Source organism: Scyliorhinus torazame, chromosome 3, assembly GCF_047496885.1.
Source record: "Scyliorhinus torazame isolate Kashiwa2021f chromosome 3, sScyTor2.1, whole genome shotgun sequence".
Classification (NCBI taxonomy): Eukaryota; Metazoa; Chordata; class Chondrichthyes; order Carcharhiniformes; family Scyliorhinidae; genus Scyliorhinus; species Scyliorhinus torazame.
The window spans coordinates 313,246,437-313,264,503 of NC_092709.1; the positions used below are offsets into that span (position 1 = coordinate 313,246,437).

Consider the following 18,067-nt stretch of genomic DNA (forward strand, 5'->3'; position numbering starts at 1 on the left):
TCAATGGAATTTCCCATTGAATCCACCCCACGCCGTCGGGAAACCTGCGATGATGGTGCGCCATCGGTGGGACAGGAAAATCCCACCAGCATGAACAGCGGAAGATCTCGCCCATTATCTGGTCATTTCTGTCATTGATTGCATCCCACTCCTTACATTGAATTTTCAGGGCAACACGATAGCACAGTGGTTAGCACTGTGATTCACAGCGCCAGGGTCCCAGGTTCGATTCCCGGCTTGGGTCTTTGCCTGTACGGAGTCTGCATGTTCTCCCCGTGTCTGCGTGGGTTTCCTCCGGGTGCTTCGATTTCCTCACACAAGCTCCGAAAGACGTGCTATTAGATGAAATGGGCATTCTGAATTCTCCCTCAGTGTACCCGAACAGGCGCCGGAATGTGGCAACTAGGGGCTTTTCACAGTAACTTAATTGCAGTGTTAATGTAAGCCTACTTGTGACACTAAAAATTATAATTATATGAGGTCCCGGGTGAAAAGTGGTGACTGTTGATGCCCATGTTACAAAATGTTTATGCCTATGCTTCAAAAGTACTGAATTAGATGTAGAACACTTTGAGTCATCAGGAGGATATGAAATAGTCTCCAACAATGTGAGGTTTACTTACTTACACTTTGAAATACCAAGGTATGGAAAGCTGTATTTCTGTTGCCAGATCTAAATCATTGATGTACATTGTAAGCAGCACTCTGCTAATCACCTCCTTCCATACTGATGTTGCTCCTGCACCACCCCCCCCCCCACCACCAATTTTGTAACATACCTTCCAACTGTGTTGAGTAATTTCCTGTTCCTATAATTCATCATCATTCTTTCAACAAACTCAGAAAGATTCATCAGCAAACCATTAAGAATGGGAAAAGCTAATCCCTATTAAGCACCATCCTTTAATTCTCGAATCGGGGAGACTAACTTTATTTTGAGTGAACCAACTCTTTTTACCCCATCTTGGTAGCGAGATCTCCTCTATTGCAAAGGGGGAGTGGCGGCTGAGGCCGCTCATTAAGGCCCCACCTTCTCAACGTTGCCCCTCGCTTGAGGTGTGGTGATCCTCAGGTTAAATCACCACCAGTCAGCCCTCCCCCTCAAAGGGGAAAGCAGCCTCTGGTCATCTGGGACTATGGCGACTTTACTTACTTTATTACAAAGTAGTCACAGCAGAGAAAGAAGCTATTGACCCATGTTCGTATTCTCCTCCATTCTAAATTTGCTATGTTCGAAGTCTAGCTTTGTTTTTTTCCAACTTTAAATTTAGCTATTTGTAAATTGCAAATGAAACAGACCAGTACAACCAATAGAACATAGAACATAGAACAATACAACGCAGTACAGGCCCTTCGGCCCACGATGTTGCACCGAAACAAAAGCCATCTAACCTACACTATGCCATTATCATCCATATGTTTATCCAATAAACTTTTAAATGCCCTCAATGTTGGCGAGTTCACTACTGTAGCAGGTAGGGCATTCCACGGCCTCACTACTCTTTGCGTAAAGAACCTACCTTTGACCTCTGTCCTATATCTATTACCCCTCAGTTTAAAGTTATATCCCCTTGTGCTAGCCATATCCATCCGCGGGAGAAGGCTCTCACTGTCTACCCTATCCAACCCCCTGATCATTTTGTATGCCTCTATTAAGTCTCCTCTTAACCTTCTTCTCTCCAACGAAAACAACCTCAAGTCCATCAGCCTTTCCTCAGAAGATTTTCCCTCCATACCAGGCAACATCCTGGTAAATCTCCTCTGCACCCGCTCCAAAGCCTCCACGTCCTTCCTATAATGCGGTGACCAGAACTGTACGCAATACTCCAAATGCGGCCGTACCGGAGTTCTGTACAGCTGCAACATGACCTCCCGACTCCGGAACTCAATCCCTCTACCAATAAAGGCCAACACTCCATAGGCCTTCTTCACAACCCTATCAACCTGGGTGGCAACTTTCAGGGATCTATGTACATGGACACCTAGATCCCTCTGCTCATCCACACTTTCAAGAACTTTACCATTAGCCAAATATTCCGCATTCCTGTGATTCCTTCCAAAGTGAATCACCTCACACTTCTCTACATTAAACTCCATTTGCCACCTCTCAGCCCAGCTCTGCAGCTTATCTATATCCCTCTGTAGCCTGCTACATCCTTCCACACTATCGACAACACCACCGACTTTAGTATCGTCTGCAAATTTACTCACCCACCCTTCTGCGCCTTCCTCTAGGTCATTGATAAAAATGACAAACAGCAACGGCCCCAGAACAGATCCTTGTGGTACTCCACTTGTGACTGTACTCCATTCTGAACATTTCCCATCAACCACCACCCTCTGTCTTCTTTCAGCTAGCCAATTTCTGATCCACATCTCTAAATCACCCTCAATCCCCAGCCTCCGTATTTTTTGCAATAGCCTACCGTGGGGAACCTTATCAAACGCTTTGCTGAAATCCATATACACCACATCAACTGCTCTACCCTCGTCTACCTGTTCAGTCACCTTCTCAAAGAACTCAATAAGGTTTGTGAGGCATGACCTCCCCTTCACAAAGCCATGCTGACTATCCCTGATCATATTATTCCTATCTAGATGATTATAAATCTTGTCTCTTATAATCCCCTCCAAGACTTTACCCACTACAGACGTGAGGCTCACCGGTCTATAGTTGCCGGGGTTGTCTCTGCTCTCCTTTTTGGTTCGTATAATATTATTTAGTAAAAATGATAGAACCATATCAAAACCATATACTCCTGTGAGTTCAGAGTTTCTTGCCATATGTCTGTTCTGAATTAACTTTTCACTCATATCCATTTATTCCTTCTGCTCATACCTTCTTGCCATACTTTATGCCCTATTTACCATTTTATGATTTTTGCTGGCGTGTAATATTTAAGCTTCTTCAGATTTTCCTGATGGTTTATCCCCTTTATCCCTTTATGGCTGGAATTAGTTGTGTTTTCTTCCTACGTTCTTTCTGATGTAAGTGTGGTAATGTTCAACACTGGACTAAGTGTAAACTGATCATTAATGCCTTGCAAAATTTTAACTTGTTGCCTTTAGATTATAATCGTCATGGTCTAATAAAAGTCCATTCAAAAGTCTGGCCAAAGTTTCTTCCTCAACGAATACTACCAAAATATACTGGTCTTCATCCCATCGTTGTTTGTGACATCTTAGTGCATGTAAATTGCTGAAGCATTGCTGAGATTTTTCACAGGGATGTGAAAACGTAGTGTCGGAGTAAGGTTGCCATGGACCGCCTGGATTATTCTAAATGCTGCTGTTGTGGAAAGAAAGATGACTTGCATTTATATAGTGCCTTTGTATTCGGCAGCGGTTATCTCTGACCATGTGCCGCACTTGGTGGACTTGATGTTGGAGGCTGGCTGGGCACAGCGCATGGGATGGAGACTGGATGTAGGACTGTTATCTGATATTGGGTTTTGCAAGAAGATCTAGAGCCATAAAGGTAGAGGAGTCTGTCGTATTGGGTGTTCCACTATACAAACAAACCAACACGGGTGTAGATGGTACAACTCTGTTTCATTATTCTTGATAACATCTACTGTATACTTCTGGCTGTGGTTCGTACTTTACCAGTTAACCTGTGGACCCAGCCCTTGCACTATCTTAGAGAGGCACTCAGCACATGGTGTATGTCTGAGTGGCACCCTGTGAGCTCTGTGCTCTGAGCTATCTCCTGCTGGAATGAGCGGGAACTGTGGTGTTCCCTGTTTTATAGCGCATGTGCTCTCACTGGTGATTGGCTGTGATGTTGCGTGTGTGTTGATTGGTCCGTTGATCTGTCCATCAGTGTGTGTGTGTGTTTTTGCACCATGATATGTAGATATGAATATCATGACATCCCCCCTTTTCACAAGAATATGTGCCTATATGGTGATAAATATTGGTGTGTACTGAGTGCAGCTGAATATGTGTGCAATATCTACAACATGTACATGAGGCTAAACTATATACATAGGAAGGTGTCAGGTGCAACATAGCAACGAGGTTGTACCATAAACAAAACAAGTGCAATTATCAAATATCGAAAGAGAACTCCTGGAACGACAAAAAGAGAAACACATTAACATTGTTGCATAACAATTCAGTGAGTCCAAAGTGCAAACAGGCTCATAAGTCCAGCCAAGTAGGTGGGCGACAAATTCAGGTTGACCGCCTCAAGGTGGTCAGGATCCACCGGCTGAGGAATGGGCCTGGCCACGGGCGATAGAGGAATAGGCATAGTGGCAGGAAGCTCCACGAAGTCGACATCAGGGACAACAGGAGGGCGTGGCACCGGTGCATGATCACGTAGCGAGCGCGGAAGCAGCCGAAGGGCCCGCCAATTACGCCGGCGAATGGAGCCATCAGGCATGCGAACCAGGAATGAGCGGGGAGCCACGCGGCGGAGAACTTCGCAGTTGCCGACCAGCCACTCTCTGGTAGGTGCATGCGGACGTTGTCTCCAGGCGCCAGGGCAGGAAGATCAGTTGCCCGAGTGTCATGTGCCACCTTCTGCTGAGCACGCTGCTGTCACATCCTTTGCAGTACTGGAGCATGGTCGGGTTTAGGAACATGAATGGACGGCACAGTGGTCCTGAGGGCGTGACCCATCAACAGCTGGGCTGGTGAGAGGCCTGTGGACAGTGGGGCCGAGCGATAGGCCAGCAGGGCTAAACAGAAGTCAGATCCGGCATCAGCAGCCTTGCAGAGGAGCTGCTTCACGATATGGACGCCCTTTTCCGCCTTGCCATTCGACTGGGGATGCAGAGGGCTGGACGTCAGTGTGTGAAGCGGTATGAAGCGGCAAAAGAAGACCATTCTTGGCTCGCAAAACAGGGCCCATTGTCCGACATGACGGTAAGCGGAATGCCATGGCGAGCGAAGGTTTCCTTGCATGCTCTGATTACAGCTGATGATGTCAAGTCGTGCAGGCGTATGACCTCCGGATAATTTGAAAAATAGTCAATTATGATGACGTAGTCCCTGCCGAGCGCATGAAAAAGGTCCACACCCACCTTTGCCCAGGGGGACGTCACCAACTCATGGGGCTGAAGCGTCTCAGGGGGTTGCGCCGGCTGAAACCTTTGGCAGGTGGGGCAGTTGAGCACCATGTTGGCGATGTCGTCGCTGATGCCCGGCCAGTACACAGCTTCTCGGGCCCTCCGCCTGCACTTCTCAACCCCGAGATGGCCTTCATGTAATTGTTCGAGGACCAGCCTGTGCATGCTGTGTGGAATCACAATCTGGCCCAACTTTAGGAGGACACCGTCAATGACGGCCAAGTCGTCCCGGACATTGTAGAATTGTGGGCACTGTCCTTTGAGCCACCCTTCCATCATGTGGCGCATCACACGTTGTAGAAGGGGGTCAGCCGCAGTCTCCCGGCGAATACGGGCCAGACTTGCATCATTAGTTGGCAGATTGGCCGATGTGAAGGCCACATGCGCTTCGACCTGACAGACGAATCCCCCCGATTCGGGCGGTGTGCTCACTGCTCTGGACAGGGCATCTGCGATGATGAGGTCCTTTCCCGGGGTGTAGACCAGTTGGAAGTCGTACCTCCGGAGCTTGAGCAGAATGCTCTGGAGGCGAGGGGTCATCTCATTAAGGTCCTTTTGTATGATGGCGACCAGGTGTCGATGGTCGGTTTCCATGGTGAACTGAGGGAGACCATACACATAGTCGTGGAATTTATCTATGCCGGTTAACAAACCCAGGCACTCCTCTGTCTGCGAATTGCGCTGTTCTGTGGGGATCATGGCCCGTGAGGCATAGGCGACCGGGGCCCATGATGCAGTTTTGTCCTGTTGCAGGAGTACCGCCCCAATGCCGGACTGGCTGGCATCAGTCGAGATCTTTGTATCTCGAGTAGTGTCGAAGAACGCCAATACCGGGGCTGTGGTGAGCTTGATCTTGAGCTCCTCCCATTCCTTCTGGTGTGCGGGCAGCCACTGGAACTCCATAGTCTTCTTCACGAGGTGGCGAAGAGCCGTTGTGTGGGAGGCAAGGTTGGGAATGAACTTCCCCAGGAAGTTGACCATCCCGAGAAAGCGTAGCACTGCCTTCTTGTCTGCCGGCTGCAGTATGGCTGTAATAGCTGTCACTTTGTCAGCATCCGGACGCACCCCTGACCGGGATATGTGGTCTCCTAGAAACTTTAGCTCAGTTTGGCCAAAAGAACACTTGGCTCGGTCGAGGCGCAGGCCGTGTTCTCGTATCCGAGCAAAGACACGCTGGAGACGACTGATGTGATCCTGTGGTCTGATGGACCAGATGATGACGTCGTCAACATAGACGCGCACCCCTTTGATGCCCTCCATCATCTGTTCCATGATTCGATGAAACACCTCGGATGCCGAGATGATGCCAAACGGCATCCTCTTGTAGCAGTATCTGCCAAAGGGAGTGTTGAAGGTGCACAGCTTCCTGCTGGACTGATCCAGTTGAATCTGCCAAAAACCCTTTGAGGCATCAAGCTTTGTAAAAATTTTAGCCCGGGCCATTTCGCTCGTGATCTCTCCCCGTTTAGGTATGGGGTAGTGTTCCCTCATGATGTTATTGTTCAGGTCTTTCGGGTCGATGCAGATCCGGAGTTCGCCAGAGGGCTTTTTAACGCACACCATGGAGCTGACCCATGGCGTGGGCTCCGTGACCCGGGCAAGCACTCCTTGGTCCTGGAGATCCTGCAGCTGCTGCTTGAGGCGGTCCTTGAGTGGTTCTGGGACTCTACGAGGTGCGTCAATGACCGGGGTGGCGTCCGGTTTGAGCCGTATTCTGTAAGTGTAGGGCAGTGTGCCCATGCCCTCGAAAGCCTCCTGGTTGTGGGCGAGGAGCGAGTGGAGCTGTGCCCTAAAGTCTGCATCCGGGAAATCGGACGTGCCTTCTGGAGACAAAGTGTGTACCCGCTGAACGAGGTGGAGAACCTTGTTACGCCTGTGCGCCTAGCAGGGAGTCCTTCGAGGATCCAACTATCTCAAAAGACAATGTGGCTGTGTATGCATTGTGTGTCACCTGGAGCTGGCAGGATCCCATGGCCGGGATAACATTTCCGGTGTAGTCGACCATCTGACAGGGGGATGGCCGAATCGGTGGTCTGACCTTCAAGGCGTAGAAGGCTGACCATGCTATTAGGTTGGCGGAGGTACCAGTGTCTAAACGGAATGTGATTGGTGATCGGTTGACCGTTAGGGTGGCACACAATTCATCACCCGGATTGACGCTGTGCACTGGCATCGGCGGATGGGTCCTACTTGGGGACATCCGATTTCTGTCAATTACCGCAACGCGGAAGGCATCTCGGTCGTCGGTATCACCGGTCTGTACGTCGTCAGGGTATGACTCGGTGTATGGAGGCTGAATGGCCCGCACGTCCCTGCGAGGCTGGCGGAATTGGGGAGCGTTGGCAGGTTGAGCTGCTCGACAGCAGGCAGCGTAGTGGCCCATCTTCCCACAGCGGAGGCATTGTCGATTTTTCGCTGGACATTGCCGCTTTAAATGAGCGGATCCACAGTTGCCGCACGTCGTGACATCATAGCGTTCGTTGCATGCGCAGTTCGGTCCTGCGTAGAGCGCGCCTGCGCGTCACGTCCCTCTGCGTCGACGTCTCTTTTGGCGCGTACAAACGCGGGAGGCCGCGGAAAGAGCGCGAAATGGCCGTCCTCGTCCAGGCTGCGGGCCGGGAGGAAATCGATGGAGTGGACCCGCTCGGCCTTGTGGAATCCCTGCCGTGCCTTTCCGCGGTCTCCCGCGTTTGTAGGCGCCAAAAGAGACGTCGACGCAGAGGGACGTGACGCGCAGGCGTGCTCTACGCAGGACCGAACTGCGACCAGCCGCCTGGAATTGGGAGTACCGGCTGGTCGCGTTTTCATGGAGGACGCAGGTTTCGATGGCAGTGGCTAGGGTGAGGCTCTTTATTTTGAGGAGCTGCTGGCGTAGGGTGCCCGAGGTGACCCCGAAAACTATCTGGTCCCGAATCATGGAATTGGAGGTGGCCTTCATAGCCATAGGACTGCGCGAGGATATGGAGGTGTGTCAAAAAAGATTGAAAAGGCTCATCCTTACCCTGCAGGCGCTGCTGGAAGAGGTACCTCTCGAAGCTCTCATTCACTTTGACGCTGAAGTGTTGCTCAAGTTTTAGAAGGACCGTCTTGTACTTCGTCTTGTCCTTGCCTTCTGCGAATGCCAGGGAGTTGTAGATGTGGATGGTGTGTTGCCCCACCGTGGAGAGGAGGAGGGCGATCTTCCTGGTGTCCGATGCTCTCTCCCTGTCTGTGGCTTCTAGGAAGAGCTGGAAGCGCTGTTTAAACAGCTTCCAGTTGACGCCGAGATTTCCAGCAATTTGGAGCGGCTGCAGCGGGCTGATGGTGTCCATGGCGCAGGATGGTGGATCGCTGAAGATGTGCAGGTAGGTCTCACAGTTGCTGGACCCCCACTCCTGGTACTATGTCGTGTTGGGTGTTCCGCTATACAAACGAACCAACATGGGTGTAGATGGTACAACTCTGTTTTATTATTCTTGATAACATCTACTGTATACCTCTGACTGTGGTTCCTACTTTACCAGTTAACCTGTGGACCCAGCCCTTGCACTATCTTAGAGAGGCACTCAACACATGGTGTATGTCTGAGTGGCACGCTGTGAGCTCTGTGCTCTGAGCTATCTCCTGCTGGAATGAGCAGGAACTGTGGTGTTCCCTGTTTTCTCGTGCGTGTGCTCTCACTGGTGATTGGCTGTGATGTTGCGTGTGTGTTGAATGGTCCGTTGATCTGTCCATCAGTGTGTGTGTGTGTTTGCACCATGATATGTTTATATGAATATCATGACAGAGTCTAGAACTAGAGGGCATAGGTTTAAGGTGAGAGGGAGAGATAGAAAAGAGACCAGAGGGCACAGTTTTTCACACAGAAGGTGGTGAGCATCTGGAACGAGCTGCCAGAGGCAGTGGTAGAGGCGGGTACAATCTTTTCCTTTAAAAAACACTTAGACAGTTACATGGGCATAGTGGGTATAGAGGGATATGGGCCAAATGCGGGCAAGTGGGACTAGCTTAGTGATAGAAACTGGGTGGCATGGATAAGCTGGGCTGAAGGGCCTGTTTCCATGCTGTAAACATCTATGACTCTATGACTGTCCATGCCACTCATAATTTTGTAAACCTCTATCAGGTCGCCCCTCAACCTCCATCGTTCCAGTGAAAGCAGTGCGAGTTTATCCAACCTCTCCTCATAGCTAATACCCTCCAAACCAGGCAACATCCTGGTAACCTTCTTCTTTACCCTCACCAAAGCATCCACATCATTCTGGCGACCAGAACTATACGCAATATTCCAAATGTGGCCTAACTAAGATTCTGTGCTGCTGCACCATGACTTGGCAATTATTATACTCAATGCCCTGACCGCTGAAGGTAAGCATGCCGTATGTCTTCTTGACTATGTTCGCCACCTGCATTGCCACTTTTAGTGATCTGTGAACCTGTACTCCCAGGTCTCTCTGCCTGTCAATACTCCAATGGTTTTGCCATTTACTGAATTATTCCCACCTGTATTCGACCTTCCAAAATGCATTACCTCACATTTGTCTGAATGAAACTCCCACATGCCATTTTTCCGCCCAAGTTTCAACCGATCTATATCCTAATCAAAGACCCCTCCCACCCGGCTTACTCACTCTTCCAACTTCTTCCATCGGGCAGGAGATACAAAAGCCCGAGAGCACGCACAAACAGACTCAAAACAGCTTCTTCCCCGCTATTACCAGAATCCTAAATGACCCTCTTATGGACTGAGCTCATTAACACACTACACACCTGTGTGCTTCACCCGATGCTGGTATTATCTGTGTTGCCCTTGTAGCCACCTAAATTGGCCAACTCCCAATTTAAAATGGCGAACGGCAAAGGCTGATGGGAAAGTCAGCCAACAAGACAGAAACCAGCGGCTGCAGGTTTGCTGTTTATTTACCTCTGCAAAAACCAGACAACATCGATACCAGTGACCATCACCATAACAAAGTAACAGCCATCTGCATACTGATGAGCAATCCCCGGGAACAATAAGTAACCTTTCTGACACACAAAGCAAAGCCAGACTCCTCGGCGCCAGCAGGAGCCAACACAAAGGAGGCGAACGAGCACCTCAAGACCGCCCATCGATCAGGGAACCGCTCCAGTATTGGAGAAAATCGAACCAAGCGATTAGGACAAAGTCCAATCAGTTGGGAGCAGGTACAGGGTCCGCCCCGAAAGGCAGGAAGCCCCTGGGGGCTATAAGAGTTAAGCCCCAAGTTCAAATCGCTCTCTTCTCTCTTCACCTCTGCGTCCTGCCCGGGTCACCCAGCAACACGAGTCAACATTGACCGTGACCGGTGCAGTGAAGACCGACAATCGTAAGTCTTAATTCAACGCTCGCTACGAGATAGGCGCTCCTAGCTACCAATCCGTACCAACTTTGAATCCCGCAGACTCAGAACCCGAACAAAAGGCCTATTGTTTCCCTGACCTGGTGGGCCAGTCCGAAGTTAAGTATAGGCCTGTTAGTTGTAGAAGTAGCTTAGACGTAGAATTTGTGCATGAGTAGCGATTACTGTGTATAATAAATGTGCTTTGATTTAAATCTTACTAATCGGTGTATTGGATTATTGATCATTACTCGGACTTGAACCACGTGGCGGTATCATAAAGATACCTGGCGACTCGAGAGCAAAGGTAATAAAACAGAGCAATTGAACCAATCTAATCCTGCTGTAACCTCTGACAATCCTCTTCACTTTCCGCAACTCCACAAACTTTGTATCTTCTGAAAACTTGCAATAAGATTGGCTACATTTTCCTCCTAATCATTTATGTATATTACAAACATCAAAAGTCCCATCAACGATCCCTGCGGAACACCACAAGCCACAGCCTTCCATTCAGAAAAGCACCCCTTCCACCGCTACCCTCTGGGGGGAGGGGGTAGATCATCTCATTTAAGCATATATAGATAGGGAGACCAGGAAGCAGGGTCAAGAGCGAGCAGATGAGATTTTGGGTGTGGACCGGGAGTATACGAGTGACCCAACGCCGGAGTTATGGGCACACAGAAGGAAACTGCAAATGCAGTTCCACCTGTTGTCCTCGAGCCGGGCGGTGTGCCAGCTGAGGCGCTCATAGGGGTGGTGTGTGCGTATGGAGAGAAGGCTAGTCACCTGTTGGCTCACTAATTAAGGAAACAGGAAGCTGCTAGGGAGATTATGTAGGCGAGGGAGCCAGCTGGTACATAGAACATTACAGCGCAGTACAGGCCCTTCGGCCCTCGATGTTGCACCGACCTGTGAAACCACTCTAAAGCCCATCTACACTATTCCCTTAATAGGTTGGTCTCCAGCCCAGAAAAGGTGAATGGGGCGTTTCAAACCCTTTATGAAGGACTTTATAGGTCAGAGCCACCAGAGGGTGATGACAGAGTTTTTAGAAGGTTTACAGTTCCTCCAGGTGGGGGAAGAATTGTGGTAGGAGCTGAAAGTGCCGTTGGGGGCTGGAGGAGGTCGGAACAGCATTAGGAAAGATATAGGGCGCGATTCTGCGCTCCTGCGCCGGTTGGGAGAATCGCCTGGCGCGCCATTTTTCCACGCGACGCCAGTCCGACGCCCTCCCGCGATTCTCCCAAGCGGCGAGAACGGCCCCGTCGAGTTATGCACGGCGCAGGCCGGAGAATCGCCCGAGACACCCAAAATGGCGATTCTCCGCTACCCCCGCGATTCTCCGGCCCAGATGGGCCGAAGTCCCGACGGCGAGACCCCAGTTCACGCCGTCGCCGTTCACACCTGCTAAATAAAGTCGTCAGCCAGTCGTGCTGGCTGACGCTGAGCAGTGAGGAAGTGAGCGGACTGTTCCGGAGCTCCTGCAGACCGGGTCGGCTTCCCCGAGAACGTTGCGGCCAAGGGGGGGGGGGGGGCGGGGGGGGGGGGGGGGAGGGGGGGGGGGAGGGGGGGAGTGGAGGTGGGAGGGGGGAGGGAGAGAGTGGAGGTGGGGGGGGGGTGAGGGAGAGTGAGGAGGGCGTCGTCCATCCGTGGATGCCACATGTCAGCCACCCTGATATGGCAGGACGGTGACGAGGACACAGCCGCAGGTTGTCGTGTGGCTGATGGGCACAGGTGACTGGCGTGGAGGACGGTGTGAAGTGACCGTTGGACGCAGACAGTGACCAGGTGTTAGGCTGGCTGCGTATCTGCAGCTTGACCAGGCCACCGGGGCAGACAGGTATACCATGCAACCCGGCTGGCGAGGTGTGGAAGAACCTCCGTGTAACATGTCGTTTCTCTGCCCCCCACCGCCCTCCTGCAGGTCACCATGTATGCCAACCAGACAGCGATGTTCACTGCCCTGGTTGGAGCCGCAGCTCTGGAGGTAGCCATCCGGCAGCGTAGACTCAGACGGCCCACAGTGGCTGCAGATGCAGCAGTTGCTGCTGCAGCAGAGGGGATGGCTGCGGAGTGGCCCGTCGTCGCCGCGCAGGCCGCAGGCACTCAGGCCCGGAATGTCCATATGGATGTATCTTGGGGGAGGAGCAGATCTTGGTAGAAGAGGTGAAGGCCAGGGGGAGGAGGAGCTGGGACCCATAATGGAGGAGGAGGTGTGGAGTACGTCCCTCTGCAGGGTGAAGGCTACGTCATCCTATGCGAGGCTGAGCTTGATCCAGTTCAAGGTAGTGTTCAGGATGCACCTCACTAAGGTCAGAATGAATCGATTTTTTGCAGGGATTGAAGATAGGTGTGAGTGGTGTTTGACAGGGCTCACGTATCACATGCACATGTTCTGATCCTGCCCCAAATTGGTGGGTTTTTGGGGGTCTTTTCATCACCATAGCAGCAATCCTAAATGTTGATTTAGAGCCCTATCCAGTAGTGGCTTTATTTGGGGTGTCGGACCGGCAGGAGCTGAGGACGGGTGCCAGGCTCCCACCATCTTCTGTGTAAAAAACTTGCCTCGTACATCTTCTTTAAACTTTGCCCCGCGCACCTTAAACCTATGCCCCGGAGTAATTGACTCTTCTGACTATCCACTCTGTCCATGCCCCTCACTATCTTGTAGACTTCTATCATGTCGGCCCTCAACCTCTGTCTTTCTAGTGAGACCAAACATGTTTCTCCAACCTCTCCTCAAAGAGCCACAGGCAACACACTGCTTTTCCCACCTGTGTTAACACTTTGTTAAAAATGAGAAAATTCCATCCCTTGTATTGTAAAGCCACAATATTGGCCCTCTGGGGTCCATGAGGTATTATTATAAAGCCATAGTTCACTCTTTCTCTAGTGGCAGAAAGCTAGCATAGCAACATTTCAACGTACTTCATAGATCTTACAAACTTTGCGACTAACATAGTTATATTTTGATTAACCTGACCGCCCATATTTCATCCCAAGCGCTCAGCATTGCAGGCCTGTGACCTCAGCACTGCCTAGATTTCTGCTTTAGCTGTGGGAAAAAAAAGCTACGGTCAAATAGTTCCAAAAAAGATAAGCAATGTGGTCTTTGCCAGGACGCATGACACAATTTGTTCAACAATGCAAGCATTTCAGTCAGAATATTAGAGTCATCCAGTTGTGATTCTTGTTGAGATCTAGCAACTTTTTTTCTGCAAAGACCTCACACAGCTTGGCTTTTAAAGCAACACAGAAATATTGGATTAATTTGGAAATCTTGTGCAAGATTTTACCTCAACACTGATTACTGCTATTAGAGAAAACATCAACCAGCAATCTTTTTTCCTGGATATTCTCCACTGTAAACATTCAGCTTTGATTGGTTCTGTTGAGTATAATGTCATGTTCAGGCATGAATTGTACCCCAGATTGACAGGACTACATATAATCAACACACCATTAATCTTGTTTCAGCTCTTTGTGCCTCAAAGTGCAGGTGCTAGCATTAATTCCATATTGAATATGTTTGTATAAAATTCTGGTAGACAATCATCATAGCATCAATGCTTAATCCTTCCATTATGCGTCTTTTAAAGTCATTTGTTAAAGCATTAAGCTTTCCATGCTCGGGGTACATAGATCCACAGGTTCTAGCATCAAAGCAGCCTGAATGAGGTGTGCTAAGTGCATTGACAAATTACTTCCTACAATATCCTAAACCTTTGAAAACAAACCAGCTTAGCTCTGTTTGTTCAGCACCATTTATTTGTAAGTGAAGTTTCCTGTTCATCGAGGTGAATGGAAAAATTGAATTGTTTTCCATCGGAATCAACCTGCACTGTGGGCTCAGTGCACTGTGGGCTCAGTGCACTTTGGGCTCAGTGCACTGTGGGCAGCTACGGAATGAAGCTCTCTTCAGCCTTTTCCAGCAGCGTAGTCACTGGAAATGAAAATCAGGGGCAATGCAGAATGTGCGGCCGTGTCAATGTTGCCGGCTTTACACTAGCCCCCAAAATCACCTCCACACCTAATGCAAAAGCCAGACGCTGCAGCTGCCGGGATTCTTGAAATGAAAACAGAAAACGCTGGAAACGGTCAGCAGGCCTGGCAGCATCTGTGGAGAGAAACAGAGCGGGTCCGCGATGACCCTTCGTCGACCTAAAACACTGGGGAAAATGTTCTCTGCCGGAGGGTTTGGAGGAAGGGCGACCCTTAAAGTTTCTGTGGGTGTCCTTTCCACTGCTCACCACAGGCCACAGGCAGTGACTTCATGGGGGAAGGGCAAAGCCTGGGACAGTCCACCTGCCCTCCTCCCAGTGGGACCCTGAAGTGGCTAATCAATGGCTACTTCCCACTTGGCTGCAATGTTTAGATTACAGGAGGAGTTGGGCAGCATGGTGGCGCAGTGGTTAGGACTACTGCCTCACGGCTCCGAGGATCCAGGTTCGATCCCAGCCCCGGGTCACTGTCCGTGTGGAGTTTGCACATTCTCCCCGTGTCTGCGTGGGTCTCACCCCCACAACCCCCCCAAAAAGATAGTGGGTGGATTGGCCACGCTAAATTGCCCCTTAATTGGAAAAAGAATAATTGAGTACTCTAAAAGATTATAGGAGGCGGTCAGAGATGAAGGATGGGCAGCTCACCTGGTTGGCCTGCTCAGATCTCGGACAGGAAGGGGTGACGTGCCTCTCTCATGGGCTCCCATTCCCAATCGAAGTATACCCACCAAGGTTTTATCCCAACCCCGGATGTCCAAATGCCCCCACTCTCTTGTCTTCCCTCTCCCCAGGCCTCTACTCCACCCCTGGATGTATCTGCATTCTGGGCCCCCAGCACTTTGTTAGTGGGCCTACTCCTGCTTCTAAGTCCTATTTTACTTTGTTAGTATGCTCTTCACACCTCAAAATTGTGAAGCTCCTTAGTCACCCCCTCTTTCCTCGTAAAGTTGATAAGCTTTAAAACCAAAGCTTGGCGTCACAGAACCACACACTATTATTTACCTTATTCGCTATTTTGCGTTTTTGAACCTTGGTCTTTCACCTCGAATTCTCGTTTTTTAAAAAATAGTCTGAACAATTACATAAGGTATCTAGACAAATATTAGCAGCAGGCATTTCCATGGTACTTTGTTAATGATGTATGGGTATTTAGCAATGGAAGAGAGAAGGGGTTTGTTTTCTCATGCCACCTGATGGTCTAGGAAGCTTAATGTGTCATCTGGGCTGGACCAGGCTCAGATCTCCAGGTTTGGGATCGGCACAACCTCTGGCACCCAGGGCCAAAAATCACTGCTGAAACCTAAAAAGAGGAAAATATTTATTTCCAGTGCCCAAACACGGAGAGAAGGACCCCGCCTACCTGGCAGCACGGTCAGGAAGGCACTGCGGAAGCTGTATCCCATGGTGTTTGCGCCCAAGCAGATGTACATCCCAGCGTCCTCCTCCTTTGCTCTGGAGATCATCAGTTTGTTTAAATAAGAGCCGTCAGGCCTGGACCACACCTCTCCCATCGGCAGCACCACAAACTTCTGTCCGCCGACATCAATGGTGGAGTTGTACTTGTTCTCGCTGCCGTATTCGACTCTCTTCAGCCACTGGATCACAGGTTTAACGTCGCTGCGGACCTTGCACTGGAAGGAGGTTGTGCCTCCGTAATCTACAGTGGTGTTTACAGGGTGTGTTCCAGTCAGGATAGGTTTGGACCTGGTGGTCTCTGCAAACAACAAGTGAAATGGTTCATTGTTAATATTAATTCGCTGCGGAAAACTCCCAAGTGTGCATTTATCCCTCAAGAAGCGTGGCATCATTTCACCACAAACATGATGCAGACATTATTTTGCCATGGACTCCTAAAACACGGTTATCCCACTTAAAGCCCAAATATGGACAGGGTTGCAGGCTGTGGTAGAATGTGTCACTGAAAATAAACCTGCAATTAGTTTTGGCAAAAGCTTTTAGTTGAGTTGTTAATAACTGGGAAATTATCTGCATTATTTCAAATGGCATCATTAGAACCAGACCATATCTATTGCAGTATATCTCTAGTGATCTGACTAATACCACAAATAGGCATATAATATTGCGTGGAAGTTTATGTGGCATTGGTGTCTCACCTGCTGACTGGAGGGCTGACAAGAGCCGGCGTTGCCTCCTCTCAGGCCCATAAGTGGCCACCAGCAGGCCTTCCCTAGGATCAAGGACACTGGGAGCAGAGACCCTGCCCCAGAGAGCTGCTGGGCAGTCAGAGGCCAGGCAGCTCTTTTGTTCCACAGTAGCGCCAGGGAGGGGGTGGCTGCTGCAGAAATGACAGCCACCAGCGGCCCAGGATGGAGAAGTGACTTTCACAAAGGAGAACACAAATAACATAGCAGAAATGTTGGGGAACACAGGATTTAGTGAGAGGAAGGAACTGAAGGAAATCAGAATTAGTAGTGAAATGGTGTTGGAGAAATTTATGGGATTGAAGGCGATTAAATCCCCAGGACCTGATAATCTACATCCCACTTAAGGAAATGGCCTTAGAAATAGTGAATGCAACATGCTTGACAAATCCACTGGAGTTCTTCAAGGATGTAGCTAGTAGAGTTGATGAGGGGACGCTAGTGGATATGGTTTATTTGGACTTTGAGAAGGTTTTCGACAAAGTCCCACATAAGGGATTAGCATGTAAAATTAAGTGCATGGGATTGGGGGTAGTACATTGTGATGGATAGAAAACTGGTGGCAGAAAAGAAACAAAGAGTAGGAATAAACAGGTATTTTTCTAAGTGGCAGACAGTGACTAGTGCAGTACCACAGGGATCAGTGCTAGGACCCCAGCTATCTTCAAATTTGCAGGTGACACAAAGCAAAGGAAGGGTGAGCTGTGAGGAGGATGCAGAGATGTTTCAGTGTGATTTGGACAAGTTGAATGAGTGGGAAAATAGATGGTAGATGCAGTATAATATAGATAAATGTGAGGTTATAGACTTTGGTTGCAAAAACAGAAAGGCAGATTATTATCCAAATAGGTATAGATTGAGAGAGAGGAATGTGCAAAGGGACCTGGGTGTCCTCATATACCAGTCCCTGAAGGTAAGCATGCAGGTGCAGCAGGCGGTAAAGACGGCAAATGGTATGTTGGCCTTCATTGCAAGAGGATTCGTGCATAGGACCAGGGATGTCTTGCTGTAATTATACAGAGGCTTGGTGATATCACACCTGGAATATTGTGTGCCATTTTGGTCTCCTTTTCTGAATAAGGATGTTCTTGCTCTAGAGAGAGTGCAGCGAAGGTTCACCAGATTCATTCCTGGGCTGGCTGAACCAGGGGTCACAGTCTAAGGATATGGAATAAACCTTTTAGGACTGAGATGAGGAGAAATTCTTCACCCAGAGAATAGTGAGCCTGTGGAATTCACTACCACAGAAAGCAGTTAAGGCCAAAATATTTTATGTTTTCAAGAAGATGTTAGATATAGTACTTGGGGCTAAAGGGATCAAAGCATATGGGGGGGGGAGCAGGAACAGGTTGCTGAGTTGGATGAGCAGCTATGATCTTAACGAATGGTGGAACAGGCTCGAAGGGCCGAAAGGCCTCCTCCTGCTTCTATTTACTACGTTTCTAGTTAGAGTGAATTGGAAACTAGTTTAAAAGCTAGGATAGTAG

The 18,067-nt window shown here is 49.5% G+C and overlaps 1 protein-coding gene across 5 annotated transcripts in view; it reads right to left on the bottom strand.

Annotated features, from left to right (window-relative positions):
• Positions 1-18,067, bottom strand: part of fgfrl1a (fibroblast growth factor receptor like 1a) — a 444,882-nt gene that overhangs the window by 29,605 nt on the left and 397,210 nt on the right. For all 5 annotated transcript variants that reach the window (XM_072497561.1, XM_072497562.1, XM_072497560.1 and 2 more), the window contains one exon: positions 15,779-16,132. In XM_072497561.1, the coding sequence (XP_072353662.1) occupies positions 15,779-16,132 (354 nt within the window). The remainder of the gene's footprint in view (positions 1-15,778; positions 16,133-18,067) is intronic.